Raw genomic sequence first — 22,814 nt, forward strand, 5'->3', positions numbered from 1 at the left:
ATTTCTCATTGCCGGGACTGACCCAAAATAATTAAACCTTTTTTTTTTCCTGGACTCTAGATTTGGGATTTTTGTTTGGACTGGTGGATGTGTTCTCATGGGCCAGACCTCACTACATCTTTGCCTTTAATTGGGCCTTACCCTAATGAAGCATTTTTATGACCCAACAAAATAAAAAAGAAGAAGCAGTTAGGACCGTTGTAGAAAAACCACGAAAACAATACGCCGTCGTTCAAAGCTTCTCCTCCTCCATCTGCCTTTGTCCCTACTATCTGTCATTCCACGCTCGAATCTCCCCAATCATTCTCTCTATCCATCTCTTTCTCCTTCTTCAATGGAAATCGATTCCCTCCCCAACGGTACCGCCGCGTCGCCGGGACAGACCCTAGGACCCGGCCCCACCGCCGCAACCCCTCCTCCGTCCTCGAAACTGAGCCACCTCGCCGACTCCCTGAAGCTGGAGCACCAGTTCCTCAGAGTCCCCTTCGAGCACTACAAGAAGACGATCCGCGCCAACCACCGCGTCGTGGAGAAGGAGATTTCCTCCGTTATTAACGGCGTCTCCGAAGCCGCTGACCGGGACAACATGTCGTCGGACGACGCCGTGAATCATCTCAGCTCCCTCGTTTCCAGGCTGCAGGGGCTTAAACGAAAGGTACTGCATTTGTAAACCTTAGCTTGGATTGTTTTATCCTGTTTGGATGACGGAGGAGTGAGAGGAAATAGAAAAGAACAGAGGTTAATCCGATGGATTCGAGGCAACCAGAGGTTAATTCGAGATTTATTAGCTCGGGTAGCTTTTATATGATTTACATTACTGTTAAACCGTTGAAAGTCATCGATCTAAATTGACATTGAACTAATCCGGATTGGATTTTTGTGGTTTAATAATTGTAGTAGATTATTTTTGTTTACATTTGTGCTTTGAGTGATTGAATTTGGCTATTTGTGATTGGAATTTTCATGCTGATTGATGTGGGGGTTTTCTTGATTAAGTTGGAAGAGGGGAGTAAGACGGAGCACTTGCAGGCGCAGAGGTGCCGGGCTCGGCTTGATCATTTAGAATCGGCAGATGTGGAGAGTCTGTCTGAATGGAGTAACACACGTGTGAACCGGATCCTTGTGGACTACATGTTGCGGATGTCTTATTATGATACGGCAGTGAAGCTGGCGGAAAGCAGAAATATTCAGGTAGTTTTGGTTTCCTGTCCTAGATTTGTTGACATTACATATTTGTGGTTCTTTATACCGAGTGCTCTGTCATCAGTTTTTTTCTTTCCAATGTTCATAAATTCATGGAAGGTTTGAATATCATGAGTTATTGTAATTTGAATGTATTAATTGGATTGAAGAACTTGGAAACGATGGCAATATTATTATATATCTGGCTATCAAACGGTTATTATTATCGTCATGCTCATTATCCAATTGCTTATTCTACTTTACAATTGGAAGAGGGATTCATCTTCACATTTTCTAACGATGGAAAGAAATTATCTTTTTGACATTAATGAAGGAATTATCAACTAAATTTTAGCTCACAAAGTCTATATAATGAAAGAAAGCAGCTTATTGCTTTCATAATTGATAGGTTGGAACTTTTATTGTCTAGTATAGGAGTTAGGAAGTGAAGGTAAGTAGAATAAATAGGGGATACTAGCTTTTATTGCTGCAGGTTCATTGGCTTGTTAGAATCCCTTCTTTCTTATTGCTACTGGTGCAGATTGAAGAATATTTCCATATTTCTGTTTGTACGTGTTGGCAACTTGATTAGTTTCTTATGTGTCAGGATTTTGTTGATATTGATATATTTCAAGAAGCAAAAAAGGTTATTGAAGCCCTTCAGAATAAGGAGGTAGGCCCTGCCCTAGCCTGGTGTGCCGAGAACAAGTCACGATTAAAGAAATCCAAGGTATGCGCTCCTTTTTGTTTTGGGGGAGGGTAGGGTTGAAAAGCATGCTATTTGGTGGATTGGAAGAGTTTGCTAGCCTAATACTACTCCTGTCAGTAAAGTTATCTGTTCTGTTGCTTGTTCTTGAAAGAAATTAGCAAACAAATACTCTGTACATAAGTTTTAGAGGATGGTGATTCTTTCAATGTGTCCTGCCGTTCTTTTATGTGAAATTTGATTTATTTGTTCGAGTTTGGCTTTCTACTGCTTCTATCATACTTGGACTGCATACTAGGAGATGGAAGTAAAAAGAAAATGACATTTTTCTTTCATAGATTCTAATTCATTTGGCCGCTATATTGTTGTGAAAGATTCCCTGTAGTTGTAGCTGCAGTGCTTCCGTAAGTATGTTGGTTCTACTAAATTTCTAACAACTGCTTGTGAATTTCTGATAAAATGGTTCTTGAAATTCATTTGTTTGAGTTGGTACTGCAAACTGTTTCCTTCCTCAAATTAGATAACTAGACAAAGGTTTCTGTTGACAGTTATACCATTTGAATTGTAGTTCGATTGTTTTGTATTATCTAATGCTGAATTCTTTATTGATGGCAGAGTAAATTCGAGTTTCAGCTGAGACTTCAAGAGTTTATAGAGTTGGTACGAGCTGAAAATAACTTGCGAGCGATCACATATGCTCAAAAGTACCTAGCACCATGGGGAACTACTCATATGAAAGAATTCCAGCGGGTCTTTGTAACAGTAGCTTATAAGAGTACTACAGAATGTGCTACATACAAGGTGATCCATTTTTCTCTAGATTGGGAAATTCTTTTACGGAGTACTTTGAATCTTTGGCAGCATTATAGGTTTTTACTTATCTGAAATTAACTGTGCCACAGTTTTTGTTGGAATAGACATACTGATATTTAAGGGAACTAAAGTAAAAAGTTAATGAAAATGATTTTGAGACTATGTTCTCTGTTTTCCCCAAATCTTGTGGGAATGAGATGAATAGGACAATGTGCTAAATGGTACCCATGTTTAGTTGAACTTATTACCATGTAGGAAAGATGTTTTGTTGAACACAAACTAGCACATATTTGCTTGCACCATCTCTTTGTGGTGGTAGTTCCTCACAGATTAATTTTCGTCTCTGTTAGTCATGCAGCCTTCAATATTCCCGGTATGGAATCCTTTGATATACAGGACTAGGTTTTCATGAATAGACTCATTTTCTGTGCCATCTCCTTGGGAAATAATACATTTTGAACTACACATTTTAGGGAGATGTATTGGTTTGGTGGTTATATTTATCTTTGGAGCTGCATGGTACAGGTTAATCTCTGATTGTAATTTTTTAATTCTTTTGTTAATTATGTTTTCCAGGTTTTATTTGAGCCAAAGCAATGGGATTACCTGGTTGACCAATTCAAACAGGAATTCTGCAAGTTATATGGCATGACGCTTGAGCCTTTGCTGAATATTTATCTGCAAGCAGGCCTGTCTGCTCTTAAAACCCCGTATCCTCTAACAGTTGTTTATCGATCTGTACTTTACTGTTTTCCACTTATCTATTAATCAGGAGTGTTCTAGGCTTGGTACAATCGAGTTCACTTTATATGGAGTTGACTCCCAAAGCTTCTTTGGCTTTGAGCTGCATCGTTGCCTATGTGACCTGCAGAACAAAACTCTAGAGCGAGAGGGTGAAACAGCTATAGCATATGTACATACTTTTGTGATTGAAATAGTGAACCAAAATTTTTGTATATGGAATGAAGTTTTGACAATGCGTACTGTGTATTTTGTTAGTTTTGGAAATTTTTTTTCATCCATTTCTTGCTAACTTGTAAGAGTTTTATGTCATAATATCCAGAGTCATTAGGTGGTCCTGGTTTAGCTCCCTTATTGGTGTTTTGGCACTTCACATTCACCTTGAGCACATGGCCGCTTGCATTGCAGTTGTTAATTGCATTTAGAGATTTCGTTTTGCCTTGACCTGATTCAGATACTGTTATGATGATGATTGCACCAAGGAGGATCCGCTATCACAGGAGGGTTTCCGGAAACTAGCCCTGCCCTTACCTTATTCTAAGCAGCATCATTCAAAGCTTGTTTGCTACATAACTAAGGAACTAATGGACACAGAGAACCCACCGCAAGTCTTGCCCAACGGCTATGTCTACAGCACTAAGGTTTGTATGCGTTTTTTGTGGTAAAAACAAGATCTTTGTTAATTCAGTCTTGAAATATTCTTCTTGATTTATGTTTTGGAGGCAGGCTCTTGAAGAAATGGCGAGGAAGAATGATGGTAAGATTACTTGTCCAAGGACAGGATTGGTATGCAATTTCACAGATCTGGTGAAGGCATATATATCATGAATATACATATTATTGCCCTTTTAAATTATTCAAGTCTAACTGTCAAAATATCCTCCTCTCTGTCTCTGTACATAAAATCCTTTCCTGCCGGACGTCCGGCTCATTCGTCAACTTGGAAGTTGGTATTACTGTTGGGGGATTGAAGCATGTACATATATGCAGAATTACTTTCCAGAATTTATTTTCAAGTTGCTGAACAGAAGACATTCCACACGTTAATATTTCAATTAATTTACTCTACTGCTGTAAAAACTAAGTCATGGGAATCCATGTTGACGGCATCTAAACCCAACTTGCTGGGCAAGTAGCTCCACAATTCCGAAGATTCATACGTCCGTTACACATTTTAACGTCAAATTTTAGAAATTGATTTCAAATTTCGTAAATGTCGTCATTTTTTTTAAATACAAGCGATATTTAAACTAGGACATCCTATGAAATTAGTGTGGAACTAGCGAAAATGCCTTTAAAATCCAATAAAATTCAAATCTGATCCACCCCTCAAAATTTGTCTCAAGCATGCTGAAGAAGAAAATTAGTGTGAAAATAATTTCTCGTGCTTACACAGAAAGTTCTATAAACTTAAAGTATTATTAAAATGGATTTTCTCTTTTCTCGAATCACACAAGGTAGGGCAGACAAAATCGTGGATGAATGATAGCATGTTGGTTATGATGATGAGCAGGTGGCTTGTAGATAGCATGTCAATGGTGCTATGCCAAGCACAAATCGTGTTGTTCACCTGAGTAACGTAGTTATCTTTTCGCCAAAGCTTACAAGAAAAAAGCACAAAAGAAAAAGCCCCATTAAATATGGAGTGTCGGAGGAGGAAAGGATAGTGGGAGGGAGACATGCAGAAGGAATGTATATGAATGATAAAGTACAGCTACAAGTTAATTGAGAACAATTTTTTGTATTTTGAGCCAAAGATAAGCATTACTTTTCTCCTTCATTTCCTCTATCATTTTAATCCCTTTTTCTTCTCATATATACCTAAATGGGCTGATCTCTGGTACTACTTTTTTTACATAATTTTTGACATAACTTTTTATAGGGCTCACTTTGCATGTATTTCAACGTTTTGAACCGTCGATCTCTTCGAATTATACCAACAAAATAGCACCATTACAAATCAACTCAAAAGAAAAAAATTGACTCCATTCAATTATATGTCATTGTAGCCCATTTTCTATCTCTTTGGGCATCATTGTCATGAAGTTTTCAACTCGACAATCACACCGTTACATAATGTTATTAATTTAGATGTTACAACTTATAATACCAATGAATAACACAATTTTTTTCTTCAAAATCAATCAACAATAGTTAAGGTATCACCGATATATCATATTGATAATAATGAAACTCATATAATATAACGTGAATAATTGATAATTTTACTTCACAGTCACAATGAAAAACGTTAAATTAGTAAGATAAGATTCACTTCTATAGTGACATTGACACTACCTATCTGAAAGATGATGCTGGAGAGACCATCTTTGTAAATCATATTTGAAGATGACATAATAAAGTAGTGGTTGATGGATAAATTCTCTTATTTTGAATAAACGATATTATCTTCACTAAGGGAGAGGTGGTGGGCTTAACCTCATAATGGGCTAGCAATAATGTGGTTCAAATTCGCATTTGGCGAGAATCGAACCTAAAACCTCTCACTTACAAGTGAAATGCTATGAAATTAGCGTGGAACTAGTGGAAATGCCTTTAAAATCCAATAAAATTCAAATTTGATCCATCCCTTAAAACTTATCTCAAGCATGTTGAAGAAGAAAAATAGTGTGAAAATAATTTCTCGTGTTCAAAGAGAAAGTTTTATAAACTTAAAGTATTATTAAAATGGATTTTCTCAGTTTCTCGAATCACACGTGGTAGGACAGACAAAATCGTGGATGAATGATAGCATGTTGGTTATGGACAAGGATTGTCTGCCCTCCCACTTTCATTGCCCTCCCGTGCCCTCTTGTTTGTGTGGTCACGGTTAAACCACGTTAACATTTTATATTACTATTCATGACACACCCCGTCCCGAAGGAGGGCGTGCTGGCCGTCACGTGAGAGTGACGTAACCATTTACACAGTTCGGAAGCTTTAAAAAAAATTCCAATTACTAAGATAACACACCCGAGGGTGAGTCCTACTTTTGTGAATTCTGTCAGAACACCGTTGGATTCCTCGTGGCCACCAAAGCTCTGCTAACTTGAACCTGGAGGGGCGCAAAACAAAATTGAGTGGGTCAGTAAAACAAAGTTTTTCGAAGACTTTTCATTTAAAACATTTATAACCCCTCACCGTAAAACCTGTATACTTTCCCAGAAAATAGCATATATATAACATATATATAAGCAAAAAGCTCAAATCTCAAACCTTTAACACTTTTCAGAAATATATATATATATATATATATAGATATATAACCATATGAAATCTCAAAGCTTGAATCCCAAATCTTTAACATTTTTCAAGAAAAACATGCCATGCCATAAATCAAAATATAAATCAGGTGAAATAAGGAATCAATCGGAGACCCTGTAGTTGGTCCTATACGATTAATTCAATAGCTCAATATCTCACTAAGCCGGAGTCACCACAGTGACCTATACGGCCCTACTCTGCACATCACTCGGAACTACGTAAGGTAGTCTATACGATGAAATGTGTAAAATACGCTCTAGTGCTTCTCTCATCATATCATCAGCGCGCATATCTAAGGTCACCCACCAGTCGGAACCCCTCTAATGGTCTGTACGACTGGCATGTCGGAACCCTCACATGGTCTGTACGACATCCACCTACTTGGATCCAAGGCGAGCGTGCGGTGTGGTGAATAATATAAGCACTAACACCTAGGGTGCAGATTATGAGCTCAAACATCTCAACAACAACAATTCAATGAATAAACGAACTCACCTGACTTACCTGTGCCTCCACAGCACCATGCAACATGTATGCATCATATATCAATCATATAACTCATATGAAATTCACATTTTCCAAATAATTCTATGCATGGCATTTTCAAAACATAATTTCGCATAAAAGCATTTTTTCTGGGAAAAACAATAGTATATAGGTAATACGAAAACAAAACTGCCCACTCACCTGGAGTTCGCCCACAACTCCCTAGCACCGTACATCAAGGCGTCATGACGATTAGCGCCTAGAACAACAATCAAATCCAACCTCAGAAATTCTGCCGATAGAATACATAACTTATATAAGACACGTCACTACGTAGTTCGATCCGGATGATCTGCAATTCAGATTTCAAATCCGTAACTTCCAGAGGTCCACAATATACCTCTAGGACAACATCCTAAAATTTCATTACCATCCAACGGTCGGATCTTCGTCAATTTCCAAAACTAAGTGACGGTTAACATTCTATTTTATGAACTTACAACTTCAATTCCAGAAGATCCGTAAATCGGATTCCCAATCCGTAAGTTCCTATAATCCTCAAATATTACGTATTACAACGTATCAAAGTTTGATGACGATCCAACGGTCGGATCGTCAATTCACATTTTCATCTAACCACGAATCGTAACCAACTTAGGTTCAATTATTCAATTTACGTCCATCAATTATCAAAACAGAACCTAGAACCTTAATCACAAGCTAATAATGACATTGGCGGGCCATTGGCCACGCGCCGCCGCGCGGGCCGCCGCGGGTGGCGGTTGGCCGCCCCCGGCTCGCCGGAAAATTCAACTATTTCCAAAAATTACCAAAATTTGCAGATTTGAAGATCTCAATGAGTAGAACAACTTTCATACCTGAGACCAAGGCCAATTTGGCCTGGAAGTGCTTCAATTTCACCAAAACCGTGAAGAACCCTAGAATTTGGGTGTTTCCAATTCGACCTTCAAACTTGTTCCAACGCCTCAATTACCTCTTGGGCTTTGTTCTAGGTCCTAAAGGAATGCTAAAGGTGTTAGTAATTGAAAGAAAACATTTCAAAATTTGGAGAATTTAAACAAAAGGGTCGCGGCACCCGTAGGGGTGTTCTTCGCGAAATCACAACGAAATTCAATGATTCTTGGGGTAAAACGTAAAGAGGGAAGGCCTAGATGATGATTAGGAGTGGTACCTTGACTCAATTCGTCGGAAATTTGGACGAAATCCATCGAATTTGGGCGTGGGCACCGCCGGGTCGAAACGACCCACGGGTTCTCCCCAACCCATTTCCTCTTTTCCTCCGCTTCTCACCCTCTCTCCCTTCCTCCTTTCCCTGTTCCGATTGGTCAGTTTCTTCCCCTCTCTGCCTCTGATTCGCTCTCTCTCCTTCTTCTCCGATTGGGCAGTTTTTGCCCAATCTCTCTTCCTCTTTTCTGTTTTCTGGTTCTTCCCACGCACACACCCACACAAAACTTTCATTTTTCTCATCCCAGCCATCCATTTCAAAATCCTTTAATCTGGGCCATCCAAATTTTAATAAAAGAATTTCTATATTTTACTAAAATTATAATTCCTTAAAATTCCAAATTTCAAACGTTAATAACTTCTTCGATATAACTCCAAATCACGAACCGTCTGCGCCCACGCGTCCGTAACGACGAGTACTACGAGGATATGTCAAGAAAACAAATCTTAGATGGCCCGACACAACGATTAACCTCGAATGATGTGCGTGCCTCAAAGGGCATTTTTGTAAAATCCTTTATTAAAACTTTAAAAATTCTTAAAATTAGGGACGGGCTGTCACAATCTACCCACCTTACAGAAATTTCGTCCTCGAAATTTACACAATCTTTACAATCCATCAATATCCATGAAACAGCCCGAAACACATCTCTCTCATTCGATTCTTTGATTTCTAAGTAGCTTCTTCCACTGAAAGATTCCTCCATAAACTTTCACCAAACTCATAATCTTATTTCTCAGTACATCATCTTTCTAATACAAGATAGGCACTGGCTCCTCATCATACGTCAAATCCATATTGACTTCCAAAGGTTGAGAAGGTATCACTCGTGAAGGATATGAGGTTTAATGTCGAAGTATCGAAACATAAAACATATCATGCCCTTTCATCGGCTCTGGAGGCAACTCAGCCCGTACGTAACTTCACTGACTCGTTCAATGATCACAGATGGTCTGACGTATCTAGGACTTACTTGTTTTTCTTTTTTAAAACGAATCATACTTTTCCAAGGTGATAATTTCAAAATCATTCGATCACCTACATATACATCCGGTCAGTGGCATGTTTGTCTGCTAAGCTCTTCAGCCGATCCTGGCCCACTTCCAGGTTAGACTTAATTACTTGAATATTCCGAATAGTCTCATCCACTAACTCAGGGCCTTGAATACTATCCGTCCCCAATTCTAACAATTTCGAAACACAAGACATAGCTTTACACGGCCTTATGGCGTTACTCTAGGGAACAAACTGAAGGGACCAACATACCCAAGAAGTTTAACAGATCCCAAATCTCTTTTTCCATAAAACAAACAAATAAATGTTGCGCTTGTCTGGAAAGGTTGGTGTTCTCATACTGAAGTAACATACGTTGACGTCACCAGCCGATCAATTATTATTCAAATTCCAACCTAACTATTTTGTATACGAGGAAGCTTGTCCAAGAAATCCATAGTAATATTCTCCCATTTCCACCGTGGAATGGGAAATGACTACATTATTCCAAAAGACTTATTTCTTTCTGCTTTAACCTGATGACTGATGATACGCCTACTAACATACTTCGCCATTCCTCTTTTCATACCCGTCAATAGTACATGAACGAATGGTATGATAAATCTTAGTACTTTTGGGATGCATTGTAGAAGTGGAATAATGTACATCGTCAAAATTGCTTTCTTTAATTCCACACCATTAGGCATAAACACTTTGTTCTTTTGCATAGGCTTGCCATCTGATTCTCTAACTCTAAGGTCCTTCTTTTTCCCGTTATTCCTTGCTTTAAATAAATTCTTGAATTTCTTCGTCAAACGCTCGAGTATCGAGTACGATCTACCAAATGGGTCCAACTTAGAAATTAGCAAGTAAGGCTTCTTCTCGATTTTTGATACTCAACTTTACTCCAGTAGATTTCAAATCCACAAGAAGATGAACATAGCAAGCGTACCAAACATTAATTCTCACTGGGGTCTTCCTACTAAATGCATCAGCCACAACATTAGCTTGACCACCCTCGTCACACAATCATAATCACTAAGCAACTCATTCCACCTTTGTTGCCTAAGATTAAGATACCTCTGAATAAACAGATATTGGGTACTCTTTTGATTTGTAACAATCATGCACTTTTCTTCCCATAAAGACAATGTCTCCAAATTCTCAAAGCAAAGATGATAGCTGCTAATTCCAAATTATAATTAGGGTAATTCATCTTATGAGATCCCAATGGCCCTGAAGCATAGGCAATCATCCTACCATGTTGCATCAACACGCATCCAAGTACATTCAAAGAAGTATTATTATAGACCACATAATTACCACTATCGTCTGGGAGTGTGAAAACAGATGCATGAGTGAGGGAATACTTTACTTGCTGAAGCTCTACTCACAATTTTTTTTTTTATCCCACTCAAACTTAACCTCTTTTCTCATCAATCTCGCCAAGGGCGAAGCAATAATTAAAATCTTGGACGAACTATCGATAATATCCTGCTAATCCGAGAAAACTCTGAACCTCAGTCACAGTTCGCAATTGTTCCAAATTCTCAATCGTTGCTACTCTTTTAAGAATCCATTTGAATACCTTAAGTAGATATAATTAATTTATCCAACATTAGCATTTGCTAAACTTAGCATACATCAACGTTCCCTCAATCTTTGCAACACCAACTTTAAATATCTAGCATGCACTGCTCTAATCTTATCAATCTCGTCAATGGCAAACAATAACAACCCGGTCCAGATATCACTGGAATACTTCCTTCAGCAAACTCATAAAAGTAGCAGGTGCATTCGTCACTCCGTATGGCCTCCCAACTTGAAATGACCATAACGAGTCCTGGATTCAGTCTTATGAACATCCCCACTGTTAATCTTCAACTAATATCATTCAGACCTCAAATCAATCTCAGAAAGTACCCAGGCGCCTCAGAGCTGATCAAATAATCATCAATACACAACAATGGATAACAGCTCTCAATCGTTACCCGATTCAATTACATAATATCAATGCCTAGCCTTAATGTCCATTTTCTTCCTCACAAATAACCCGGAGCTTTTCCAATGTGATATAATAAGTTGAATGGAACTTTTAACTCAACCTGAACCAATCTCTAACATAGGATTTGTACCTAAAAACAATTCAATAATAAAACCCACATCTCTGCCTGGCGGCAATCTAGGTAAGGCATCTGGGAATACACCAAGAAAATGTCTAACCATCTTTACATCTTCCATACTATTAGGATCAACATCATTTAGCACCATATGAACTCAATATCTTGGCAGCCTTTTGATAACAATCTTCTTTGCTCTCTCAACAGGAATAATGGCATAACTCACTCCACTTTACTTACCCCCAAAAGTAACCTCTGGTCATCCAGGTCAACAAAAATTAACTGATTCCCCATAGCAATCTAGCTTGACACAATTATACATTTCCTCTACCAGAGTCATCTTGTCTCAGAAATCTGGGATCACTAGTAAATCTATCACTTCGCCTCTGACCAGTGGCAGTAAAACTTAAGCTGGGAAAATTAGCTCTAATTTCACTTCCTTTGAAGCTCTGAGTCCTCCGAGGTCTTTGATATGACGAATCTTTAACTTTATCGTCTTATTCTGATTCTCATTCCTTTCTTATTCCTCTTTACTCTCGCTGATCATATTCTCAAAGTCTTCAAAGCCCAACAGCATCCCGTAAACTCTTGGTAAAAAGTACAATGGATAGTGATCGCCAAAGAACGCAACTTCTTCTTATCATCCAGCCAAAAACGACATAACACCTCGACCGAATTAACAACATCATCAGAATGGAAATAAGGCAAGTCTGTAAGCTTTCTATAATATTCATCCGTCGTCATTTTCCTCGTCTCACATTTGCAATTTCTTGTTTACTACCATCACAATATGCCGGGGGAATGAACTTTTCTTAAACAATTCTTTAAACAACTTCCAAACAGTTGTCCTTCCGATATTGTCGGATAACATTCCTATCTCCATCAAAATGCAGATTCATCACTCAAAAACTAGGTAATCATCTCGACCTACCTATCGGGAGGAAAATTCCCTTAACCTTGCATAATCTGAAACGCCTTTTCCCAATTGATTAAGCCATCAATCTGCTCCCTTAGGTCCTTCATATCCCTAAGGGATTCAAATTTAACTTATAACCAGTCTCAAAAGGTCCCTTTAGATAATAGACTGAATCACAATGGCAATAGTTTCCCCCCAAACTACTATATCAGGGAAATTAGGCTCATCCGAACTACGTGGCTCGCTACGAGGTGGTATAGTTCTGACAGAAGACACTAGGAAATTATCAAGATGTCCAGAATTGCAACCTAGGCTCTGATACCAACTGACACACCCCGTCCCGAAGGAGGGCGTGCTGGCCGTCACGTGAGAGTGACGTAACCATTTACACAGTTCGGAAGCTTTAAAAAAAATTCCAATTACTAAGATAACACACCCGAGGGTGAGTCCTACTTTTGTGAATTCTGTCAGAACACCGTTGGATTCCTCGTGGCCACCAAAGCTCTGCTAACTTGAACCTGGAGGGGCGCAAAACAAAATTGAGTGGGTCAGTAAAACAAAGTTTTTCGAAGACTTTTCATTTAAAACATTTATAACCCCTCACCGTAAAACCTGTATACTTTCCCAGAAAATAGCATATATATAACATATATATAAGCAAAAAGCTCAAATCTCAAACCTTTAACACTTTTCAGAAATATATATATATATATATATATATAGATATATAACCATATGAAATCTCAAAGCTTGAATCCCAAATCTTTAACATTTTTCAAGAAAAACATGCCATGCCATAAATCAAAATATAAATCAGGTGAAATAAGGAATCAATCGGAGACCCTGTAGTTGGTCCTATACGATTAATTCAATAGCTCAATATCTCACTAAGCCGGAGTCACCACAGTGACCTATACGGCCCTACTCTGCACATCACTCGGAACTACGTAAGGTAGTCTATACGATGAAATGTGTAAAATACGCTCTAGTGCTTCTCTCATCATATCATCAGCGCGCATATCTAAGGTCACCCACCAGTCGGAACCCCTCTAATGGTCTGTACGACTGGCATGTCGGAACCCTCACATGGTCTGTACGACATCCACCTACTTGGATCCAAGGCGAGCGTGCGGTGTGGTGAATAATATAAGCACTAACACCTAGGGTGCAGATTATGAGCTCAAACATCTCAACAACAACAATTCAATGAATAAACGAACTCACCTGACTTACCTGTGCCTCCACAGCACCATGCAACATGTATGCATCATATATCAATCATATAACTCATATGAAATTCACATTTTCCAAATAATTCTATGCATGGCATTTTCAAAACATAATTTCGCATAAAAGCATTTTTTCTGGGAAAAACAATAGTATATAGGTAATACGAAAACAAAACTGCCCACTCACCTGGAGTTCGCCCACAACTCCCTAGCACCGTACATCAAGGCGTCATGACGATTAGCGCCTAGAACAACAATCAAATCCAACCTCAGAAATTCTGCCGATAGAATACATAACTTATATAAGACACGTCACTACGTAGTTCGATCCGGATGATCTGCAATTCAGATTTCAAATCCGTAACTTCCAGAGGTCCACAATATACCTCTAGGACAACATCCTAAAATTTCATTACCATCCAACGGTCGGATCTTCGTCAATTTCCAAAACTAAGTGACGGTTAACATTCTATTTTATGAACTTACAACTTCAATTCCAGAAGATCCGTAAATCGGATTCCCAATCCGTAAGTTCCTATAATCCTCAAATATTACGTATTACAACGTATCAAAGTTTGATGACGATCCAACGGTCGGATCGTCAATTCACATTTTCATCTAACCACGAATCGTAACCAACTTAGGTTCAATTATTCAATTTACGTCCATCAATTATCAAAACAGAACCTAGAACCTTAATCACAAGCTAATAATGACATTGGCGGGCCATTGGCCACGCGCCGCCGCGCGGGCCGCCGCGGGTGGCGGTTGGCCGCCCCCGGCTCGCCGGAAAATTCAACTATTTCCAAAAATTACCAAAATTTGCAGATTTGAAGATCTCAATGAGTAGAACAACTTTCATACCTGAGACCAAGGCCAATTTGGCCTGGAAGTGCTTCAATTTCACCAAAACCGTGAAGAACCCTAGAATTTGGGTGTTTCCAATTCGACCTTCAAACTTGTTCCAACGCCTCAATTACCTCTTGGGCTTTGTTCTAGGTCCTAAAGGAATGCTAAAGGTGTTAGTAATTGAAAGAAAACATTTCAAAATTTGGAGAATTTAAACAAAAGGGTCGCGGCACCCGTAGGGGTGTTCTTCGCGAAATCACAACGAAATTCAATGATTCTTGGGGTAAAACGTAAAGAGGGAAGGCCTAGATGATGATTAGGAGTGGTACCTTGACTCAATTCGTCGGAAATTTGGACGAAATCCATCGAATTTGGGCGTGGGCACCGCCGGGTCGAAACGACCCACGGGTTCTCCCCAACCCATTTCCTCTTTTCCTCCGCTTCTCACCCTCTCTCCCTTCCTCCTTTCCCTGTTCCGATTGGTCAGTTTCTTCCCCTCTCTGCCTCTGATTCGCTCTCTCTCCTTCTTCTCCGATTGGGCAGTTTTTGCCCAATCTCTCTTCCTCTTTTCTGTTTTCTGGTTCTTCCCACGCACACACCCACACAAAACTTTCATTTTTCTCATCCCAGCCATCCATTTCAAAATCCTTTAATCTGGGCCATCCAAATTTTAATAAAAGAATTTCTATATTTTACTAAAATTATAATTCCTTAAAATTCCAAATTTCAAACGTTAATAACTTCTTCGATATAACTCCAAATCACGAACCGTCTGCGCCCACGCGTCCGTAACGACGAGTACTACGAGGATATGTCAAGAAAACAAATCTTAGATGGCCCGACACAACGATTAACCTCGAATGATGTGCGTGCCTCAAAGGGCATTTTTGTAAAATCCTTTATTAAAACTTTAAAAATTCTTAAAATTAGGGACGGGCTGTCACAATTCATTTTTGTCTTATTATTTCTATAAAAAAATAATATAAAATGTTGACGTGATTTAACCGTGACCATATAAAATAAAAGGGCATGGAAGAACATCAAAAGTGAGAGGACAGACAATCATTGTCCGTTGGTTATGATGTTGAGCAGGTGGCTTGTAGATATCATGTCAATGTTCCTACGCCAAGTACAAGTCGTGTTGTCCACCTGAGTAACCTATTTATCTTTTCGCCAAAGCTTACAAGAAAAAGCACAAAAGAAAAAGCCCCATTAAATATGGAGTGTCGGAGGAGGAAAGAATGGACTTGGATTGTCTGCCCTCTAATTGTGGTGCCCTTCCCGTGCCCTTCTATTTTTGTGGTCACGGTTAAATCACGTCAATATTTTATATTACTATTTCTTTTTGTTTTATTATTTTATAAAAAAATAATATAAAATATTGACATGGCTTAACCGTGACCACACAAAACAGAAGGGCACGGGAAGAGCACCGAAATAGGAGGGCAGACAATCCAAGTCTGGAAAGAATAGTGGGAGAGATGCGGAGAGTGTATATGAATGACAAAGTACAACAAGAAGTTAATTAAGAACAATTTTTTGTATTTTGAGCCAAAAACAAGCATTACTTTTCCAGTTCATTTCCTCTATCATTTTAATCCTTTTTTCTTCTCATATATACCTAAAGGGGTGGATATGTAATACCATTTTTTACACAATTTTTTGTGGAGCTCACTTTATATGTATTTTAACATTTCGAACCGTCAATCTCTTCGAATTATACCAAAAAATAGCACCATTACAAATCAACTCAAACGGAAAAAATTGACTCCATTCAATTATATGTTATTGTAGCCCGTTTTCTATCTCTTTGGGCATCATTGTCAAGAAGTTTTCAGCTCGACAATTACACCGTTACATAGTGTCATTAATTTAGATTTTACAACTTATAATACCAGTGAATAACCCAACTTTTTCTTCAAAATCAATCAACAATAGTTAAGGTGTCATCAATATATCATATTGATAATAATGAAACTCATATGATATAACGTGAAGAATTGATAATATACTTTACGGTTACAATGAAAAACGTTAAATTAGTAAGATGAGATTCACTTCTATAATGACATTTGACACTACTATCTGAAAGATGATACTAGAGAGACCATATTTTAAAATCATATTTGAAGATGACATAATAATGTGGTGGTTGATGGTTAAATTCTTTCTTATTTTGAACAAACGATATTATTTCCACTAAGAAGGAGGTGGTGAGCTTAACCTTACAATGAGCTAGCAATAATGTGGTTCAAATTTGTATTTGGCAAGAATCGATCATAAGACCTCTCACTTACAACTTTACAAGTCAAGATGAATACCACTAGAATTCATTCTTTAAATCGTTTAAAATAGAATTCAACCATCACATCATTTAATTTAAAAATATGATCTAAAAAGATGAAGCATTTCCTTAGGGGTGTGCTATCCACACATCCCATTTTACCTCACACACTCCTTGATAATTTTTGTCCGTTGATCTTCTTCAATTTATCCGATCCGACAACCGAACATTTAAAAAGTGTGTGAAAAGTAAAATGAGGTGTGTAGATATCACATCCCTTTCCTTATATAAATTGATTATGGTAAAAAATAAACCATTAAAAACAATAATGTTTTTGTTCTAATATTCTTGGCGTGCTTGGATAATATTACTCGGATAATATAACAATATTCCAAACCAAAGTCACAATTCACAATACCTTTTTAATGTTCCATCAATCATAATACTGCACTAGAAGCAACACCAAAAGAATCCCAGGACAAAAAGTTGGAACAAAACTATAATTTTGCTATGCCAAGGACAAATAGTGTTGTCCGCCTGGGTTGCCTAGGTAACACCCTATTACGGTACTTGTAATTGATCGACGTTTGTCTTCTAAGATACAACTACCACGTTTCTGTAATAGTAAATTCTAAATCACAAGGCTCTATGAACCATGATTGTGATGTATCATTGATAAAAAAATAATTATGTTAACTAACACTTAATTAATATTTTAATCATCAACAACAAAATCATATTTCTTACAAAAGTTAATTTAATTAAATAGTTCCCCTAGTATTACACTTCTTAGTTTCTTATTTCGTATTTTAAATATGAAGAATATTGAATTTATGACTCATTCCGTCTGAGGATTTACACCGTGTCAAAGCCACTCAACCTTGTAAAAGTCAAGATGACTTGTTTCAAACAAAACTGAAAGTAGCAGTCTAGCGGACACTCTCATTTGTAAAAGACGAAAAGGTTGGCAATCATTCCACTATATAGAGTAGTTGTCTTGTAGAAAAAGAGAGTGTGAGAGAGAAATAGAGAGCAAAACGGCTCAATTTTGATGCAACAATATGACAATCAGGACCGTTGGATTCTAAAACATTGCCAAACTCAACATAATTTATTTGAAGTCACTTCTATAAAACGTGGACTGCTGCGTCTATATACCTACTCTGCTTGAACTTGAACATTTCAATTATAGAAATTTGAAATCTCAAATTTGGTTTCGAAGTGGACTTGTTACTTTATCTGCAGAATTCCAGAGTTCTAGCTCCAAGATTAAATTCTATTTTCTGCCGAAAGAAAAGAAAAATAAGTTTGAGTAATTTCTTTTTTTTTCTTTTTACACCAAAATGTTGTGTCAAACCATTTTATGATTTTTTTTTCCGGTGCAACTAGAGTGACAGAGCACTTATAACCATCAGATTTGATGAACAATACAAATTTCAATCACTAGATCAAATCCAAGGGTTATAAGCGTTCCGACACTGTCTTGAGAAATTTTGGCTTTTTTTTAGGACAAAGCCAAAGGCCCGAATGGAAAACTTTGCAACACCTATGCAACATGAAGATGAATTAAGCTGCATATGGAAGACAACGGAAACTCAAAAACCGGCCGAGTCTTTCGATCAGAAATATTGGAAGAAAATATTTATATCATCGTGTTTGTTTGCTTTGCTAGTGGATCCATTGTACCTCTACGTTCCCATTCTGAATGATGATATCAAGTGCCTTATGTTAGATCCAGAGTTGAAGATAGTCGTTCTTCTTTTAAGAATACTCACAGATCTTTTCTATATAATGGACATCTTTATTCGAATTTATAGATCTGTTGAACTTAACTGCAGACAACACCGGATAGATTTTAATTTTGTATTGAAATCTTGTGTGCCAAGAATAGCCAAGGCAATATGGGCATGTGATATCGTAACTGACATTGCAGCTCTTCTTCCCCTTCCATATGTAAGAACTTAAATCCCTTTCTTGGAGTAATTGTTTTCCCTATTTGCTTTCCAAAACGGATTTTTTCGTGTTAAATGCACAAAACTGATACATAATGTAATATATATTTGGGCCTCACATACACTTTGTTAGAGAGAGTATTAATTTTGTGTTCTAGACAAAGTTGTTATTCATCCATCAATTTTTACTGTTGGTACTACTAATGTATGGTATCCAGGTGGTAATCCTCAGTTTCTTCTCAAAAATGAGTGACTTGAGATCTTTGACTACAAAGATGGTTTGGTTGAATGTTTTTGTTTTGTTTCCATATATGCCTAGAGTTCTTCGCATCTACCTCTCATTTAAGGAACTCAAAAAAAGGCCTCTTACAAAAGAGATTAGAGACACTCCGATATGGATTAAATGTGTACTCAATTTCTATATGTACCTCATTGCTTGTCATGTAAGTTTCAATATATATCTTTTTTTTTTGTTGAATCAATTCTTATTATCCTGGTCTCATTTTTGTTTATTAAAAAGAGCGTGAAATGACTATTTTGAAGTCACCATAGCATCTACAATATTCATAATTTCCTTAGGCTTTTTGTTTGTTTGTTTAATTTTCAGGTAGTCAGAGCCCTGTGGTATTTTGTTGCTATTCAACGAATGATGATTTGCTGGCATTCTGCATGTCGAAAAAATGATGGATGTGATAACAGAATATTTGGTTGTCATGATCACCACTTCTTTAGAAATACCACAATTCTAAATGATTTATGCCCTGTCAGTGTTGGTGACAATTCATCAGATACAATGTTCTTTGATTTTGGTATATTTGGTACTGTGCTTAAATATAATGTTGTAGGTGTTGGAAATTATATATTATAATATGAAATATTGTAATATATAATTTTAATAATTGAATGAAAAATTGTGTTAACCAATTTCTTAGAAAGGTTATGTTGTTTAAGTGTATTTCATTGATAAGTGATGTATACTTATAGATGAAAAGTTACATCTCTTTAATAAGTAGAAATTGGATTCTATATAAACCCATGAAACCATTGGTATTAAAGATAGAAAATTAGAGTTAATTTTTACTCTTGAGAAATAGGGTTTCTCCACTTTGTTTCTCTCATGCTTTGTGTGTCAAATTCCGAGTCGTGTCTTGAGAGTACGGAATATATGAAGTTCGCCAGAGTCCGAAGATTGAAGTGCTTTGACTTCGGATTATAGATTGTTGAATCTTGGGAGATGGACGCCTATTGAACTACAAGCACAAGAGTAGGAATGAAATTCTATCTTTAGGACATTGCATTTATGCAAGCCTCAATCTCCAAGTTTGTCAGTTTTTCTAACTTTATCTCTAATTGTTTATATTAATCTCATACATAATTGATGTTGTGATTTTCTTTATGAATGCTTTCATTGAAATTCTTTTATTATTTTCATATTTTCTAATATTGCTCCAACAATCTAAAGATAGAATCTTCTTTATGCAATTAGAAAATATGAGTAAAGCCTAGGGCTTTAGAGATTCGCAATGAAAAAATATTGTAAAGATAGATCTGTAGACATCGAAATTTTGGTAAATAAATGTTGACCGATAAATCAAAGTTTCAACACTCATGTATTACATAAATTTTACACGTAGCGTGTGTCTAAACAAAAAATCAAAATAAGTTGGAAAAGTCATCAAACAGGACACATGTCAACACCTGGCAGAAACGACTTATTTCATCTGGAATATTATATTCAAAATTAGGCCTTGGAAATTTCTATAAATAGAAGGCTAATTCATTCATTTGAGGACCAATTCATATTACACCTTGAAGCTCTGAAGCTCTGAAACTCCGAAGCTCTCAAGCATCCAGGTTCCCGAAGAATCAAGAAAGCGTTCTTCGTTCTTCGTTCATCGTTCTTCCAAGATCAAGCCCCAACGGCCCTTTGGATCAACAATCATCCACCAATTCAAGATCAAGCCCCGACGGCCCTTGAAGAAAGTGTTCTTCGTTCTTCGTTCATCGTTCATCCAAGATCAAGCCCCAACGGCCCTTTGGATCAACAATCATCCACCAATTCAAGATCAAGCCCCGACGGCCCTTGAAGAAAGTGTTCTTCGTTCTTCGTTCTTCGTTCACTATTCAATTCAAGATCAAGCACCGACGGCCCCTTGGATCAACAATCATCCATCTTCAAGATCAAGCCCCGACGGCCCTTGAAGAAAGTGTTCTTCGTTCTTCGTTCATCATTCTTCCAAGATCAAGCCCCGACGGCCCCTTGGATCAACAATCATCCACCTTCAAGATCAAGCCCCGATGGCCCCTTGAAGAACTTCCACCAAATTTAAGATCAAAGCCCCGACGGCCCTTGAAGAAAGTGTTCTTCGTTCTTCGTTCATCGTTCTTCTAAGATCAAGCCTTGACGACCCCTTGATCAACAACATCAACAAATCCACACGTCCAACCGTTCTTCAAGATCAAGCCCAAAAGCCCTTGGAGATCCGTTCATCACTGTTCTTCAAAGATCAAGCCCAAAAGCCCTTTTGAAGATCCGCTCAAATCCACCTTCAAGATCAAGTCCACGGCCCTTGAAGAACGTTCATCCTTAGATCAAGCCCAACGACCCTTGGATCAACAAAACATCCACAAATCAATACCTTACGGAGAGCGAATCAGAGGATCAAAATTGAGAGAGATTGTAACCCAAAATCATCAAATACGAATATTTGTTTGTGCACGTCGTTCTTGTCTCTTTCGTTTTAGGAATTTTCCGTGTTTACAAATTGGCACGCCCAGTGGGACAATCTCTACCTCTCATCTCTTTCTCCGTTCAAGGAATCCAAACAGACCTCAAAGTCAATGGCATCAGGCAAGGGACAAGCCGTTCTCGCAACCACTGAGGGAAGGATCCTAAGCACTTCTGCCGCAAACGGACAATCCATTGGCGCCACAACCGCTCCTCAACATGCCACTTCAAAATTGGTACCGCTAAAAGAGCAAGGGGAGCATCAAAGGTGTGAGTCTGTCATCAACTTGACCTCGCTGGGGGCACTGAAGCATGATGCTGAGGCACACAAGATGACATCCCAAAACAGCCAACAACGTTCTTCATCAGCATCCTGGATGTCTAAAGGAAAGTCACGTCTATTGGTCGCACAAGTCATGACTATTGGCGTTACCTCCATTGAAGAACAACTGGCTCAAATGAATGAAGCGATTGCAAGGCTAACACAGATTGTGGAAGAAAAAGACTTGCAAATCGCTGCACTCGTCAGCCGACTGGAGCCACAGGACGACGAGAACCCTAACCCAGAAGATGAGTCTACGGTGGAGAGAATTGATGAGAAGCCGGAGCCAGACCAAGCAGCGGCACTCATGGGATCTCTTTCTATCCAGCAGCTGCAGGAGATGATCACCAACACTCCTTGCCTGCACGAGCTGAAATTGCAACACGGCACCAAATGCTCATTGTCTACACGAGTTGAAACTGCAAACGACACCAAATGCTCCTTGTTCGCACGAGCCTAAACTGCACGAACCAAAGCTCCTCGCCTGCATGAGCATAAACTGCATGGCACTAAGCTCATTGTCTGTAAGAGCCTAAACTGCAAGACACAAGGCTCCTCGCCTACACGAGCCTAAACTGCATGGCACAACGCTCTTGGTCTGCACGAGCATAAAAGGCAAACCAAATGCTCCTTGCCTGCACGAGTTGAAACTGCAAAACGACACCAACACTCCTTGCCTGCATGAGTTAAAACTGCAAACGGCACAAAAAGAAAATACCAAAAATATGTATGTATTTGAACTACGTTATGACTTGATCTCTTCTTTGGAGGGGTACGTAGGCAACTCGAATGTTCAATTTTTGAGTTCAGTCACATCAAAAAAAAAAAAAAAGGTTTAATTAAAGTTCTTTTTTATTAAATTTATTTTGTTTAAAAAATATATATATTGCAATTTTCTTCGTACAGTTTCTTCGAAAAAAAAAGAGAAAAAAAAAGGAATACATATGTTTATGTATTTTACAAAAAAATATATACATATGTTA

At 38.0% G+C, this 22,814-nt stretch overlaps 1 protein-coding gene and 3 long non-coding RNA genes across 7 annotated transcripts in view; 1 reads left to right on the top strand and 3 right to left on the bottom strand.

Moving 5' to 3' along the window:
- Nucleotides 1–258: 258 nt before the first annotated feature.
- The window catches only part of LOC126600272 (protein MAEA homolog), a 54,544-nt gene continuing 31,988 nt past the window's right edge, over nucleotides 259–22,814 (top strand). Inside the window, exons 1-7 of one of the 4 annotated variants that reach the window (XM_050266982.1) lie at nucleotides 264–655; nucleotides 997–1,191; nucleotides 1,790–1,912; nucleotides 2,504–2,689; nucleotides 3,278–3,411; nucleotides 3,897–4,083; nucleotides 4,165–4,656. In XM_050266982.1, the coding sequence (XP_050122939.1) occupies nucleotides 335–655; nucleotides 997–1,191; nucleotides 1,790–1,912; nucleotides 2,504–2,689; nucleotides 3,278–3,411; nucleotides 3,897–4,083; nucleotides 4,165–4,176 (1,158 nt within the window). In that variant the 5' untranslated portion in view covers nucleotides 264–334 and the 3' untranslated portion in view covers nucleotides 4,177–4,656. Of the gene's footprint in view, nucleotides 656–996; nucleotides 1,192–1,789; nucleotides 1,913–2,503; nucleotides 2,690–3,277; nucleotides 3,412–3,896; nucleotides 4,084–4,164; nucleotides 4,657–22,814 lie in introns of those variants that run through there. The other 3 variants (XM_050266889.1, XM_050266943.1, XM_050267030.1) reach the window with 3 other exon arrangements.
- On the bottom strand, nucleotides 6,293–8,210 carry LOC126600801 (uncharacterized). Its single transcript, XR_007615606.1, has 3 exons — nucleotides 8,071–8,210; nucleotides 7,394–7,451; nucleotides 6,293–6,497 (listed from the first exon to the last, which is right to left on the bottom strand). It is a non-coding gene; the product is annotated as an uncharacterized LOC126600801 (long non-coding RNA).
- Nucleotides 11,344–14,700, bottom strand: LOC126600852 (uncharacterized). Its single transcript, XR_007615615.1, has 3 exons — nucleotides 14,561–14,700; nucleotides 13,884–13,941; nucleotides 11,344–12,985 (listed from the first exon to the last, which is right to left on the bottom strand). It is a non-coding gene; the product is annotated as an uncharacterized LOC126600852 (long non-coding RNA).
- Nucleotides 20,478–21,394, bottom strand: LOC126601127 (uncharacterized). The gene is made up of 3 exons (XR_007615696.1): nucleotides 21,191–21,394; nucleotides 20,945–21,040; nucleotides 20,478–20,892 (listed from the first exon to the last, which is right to left on the bottom strand). It is a non-coding gene; the product is annotated as an uncharacterized LOC126601127 (long non-coding RNA).

This window comes from Malus sylvestris, chromosome 1 (assembly GCF_916048215.2).
Source record: "Malus sylvestris chromosome 1, drMalSylv7.2, whole genome shotgun sequence".
Lineage (NCBI taxonomy): Eukaryota > Viridiplantae > Streptophyta > Magnoliopsida > Rosales > Rosaceae > Malus > Malus sylvestris.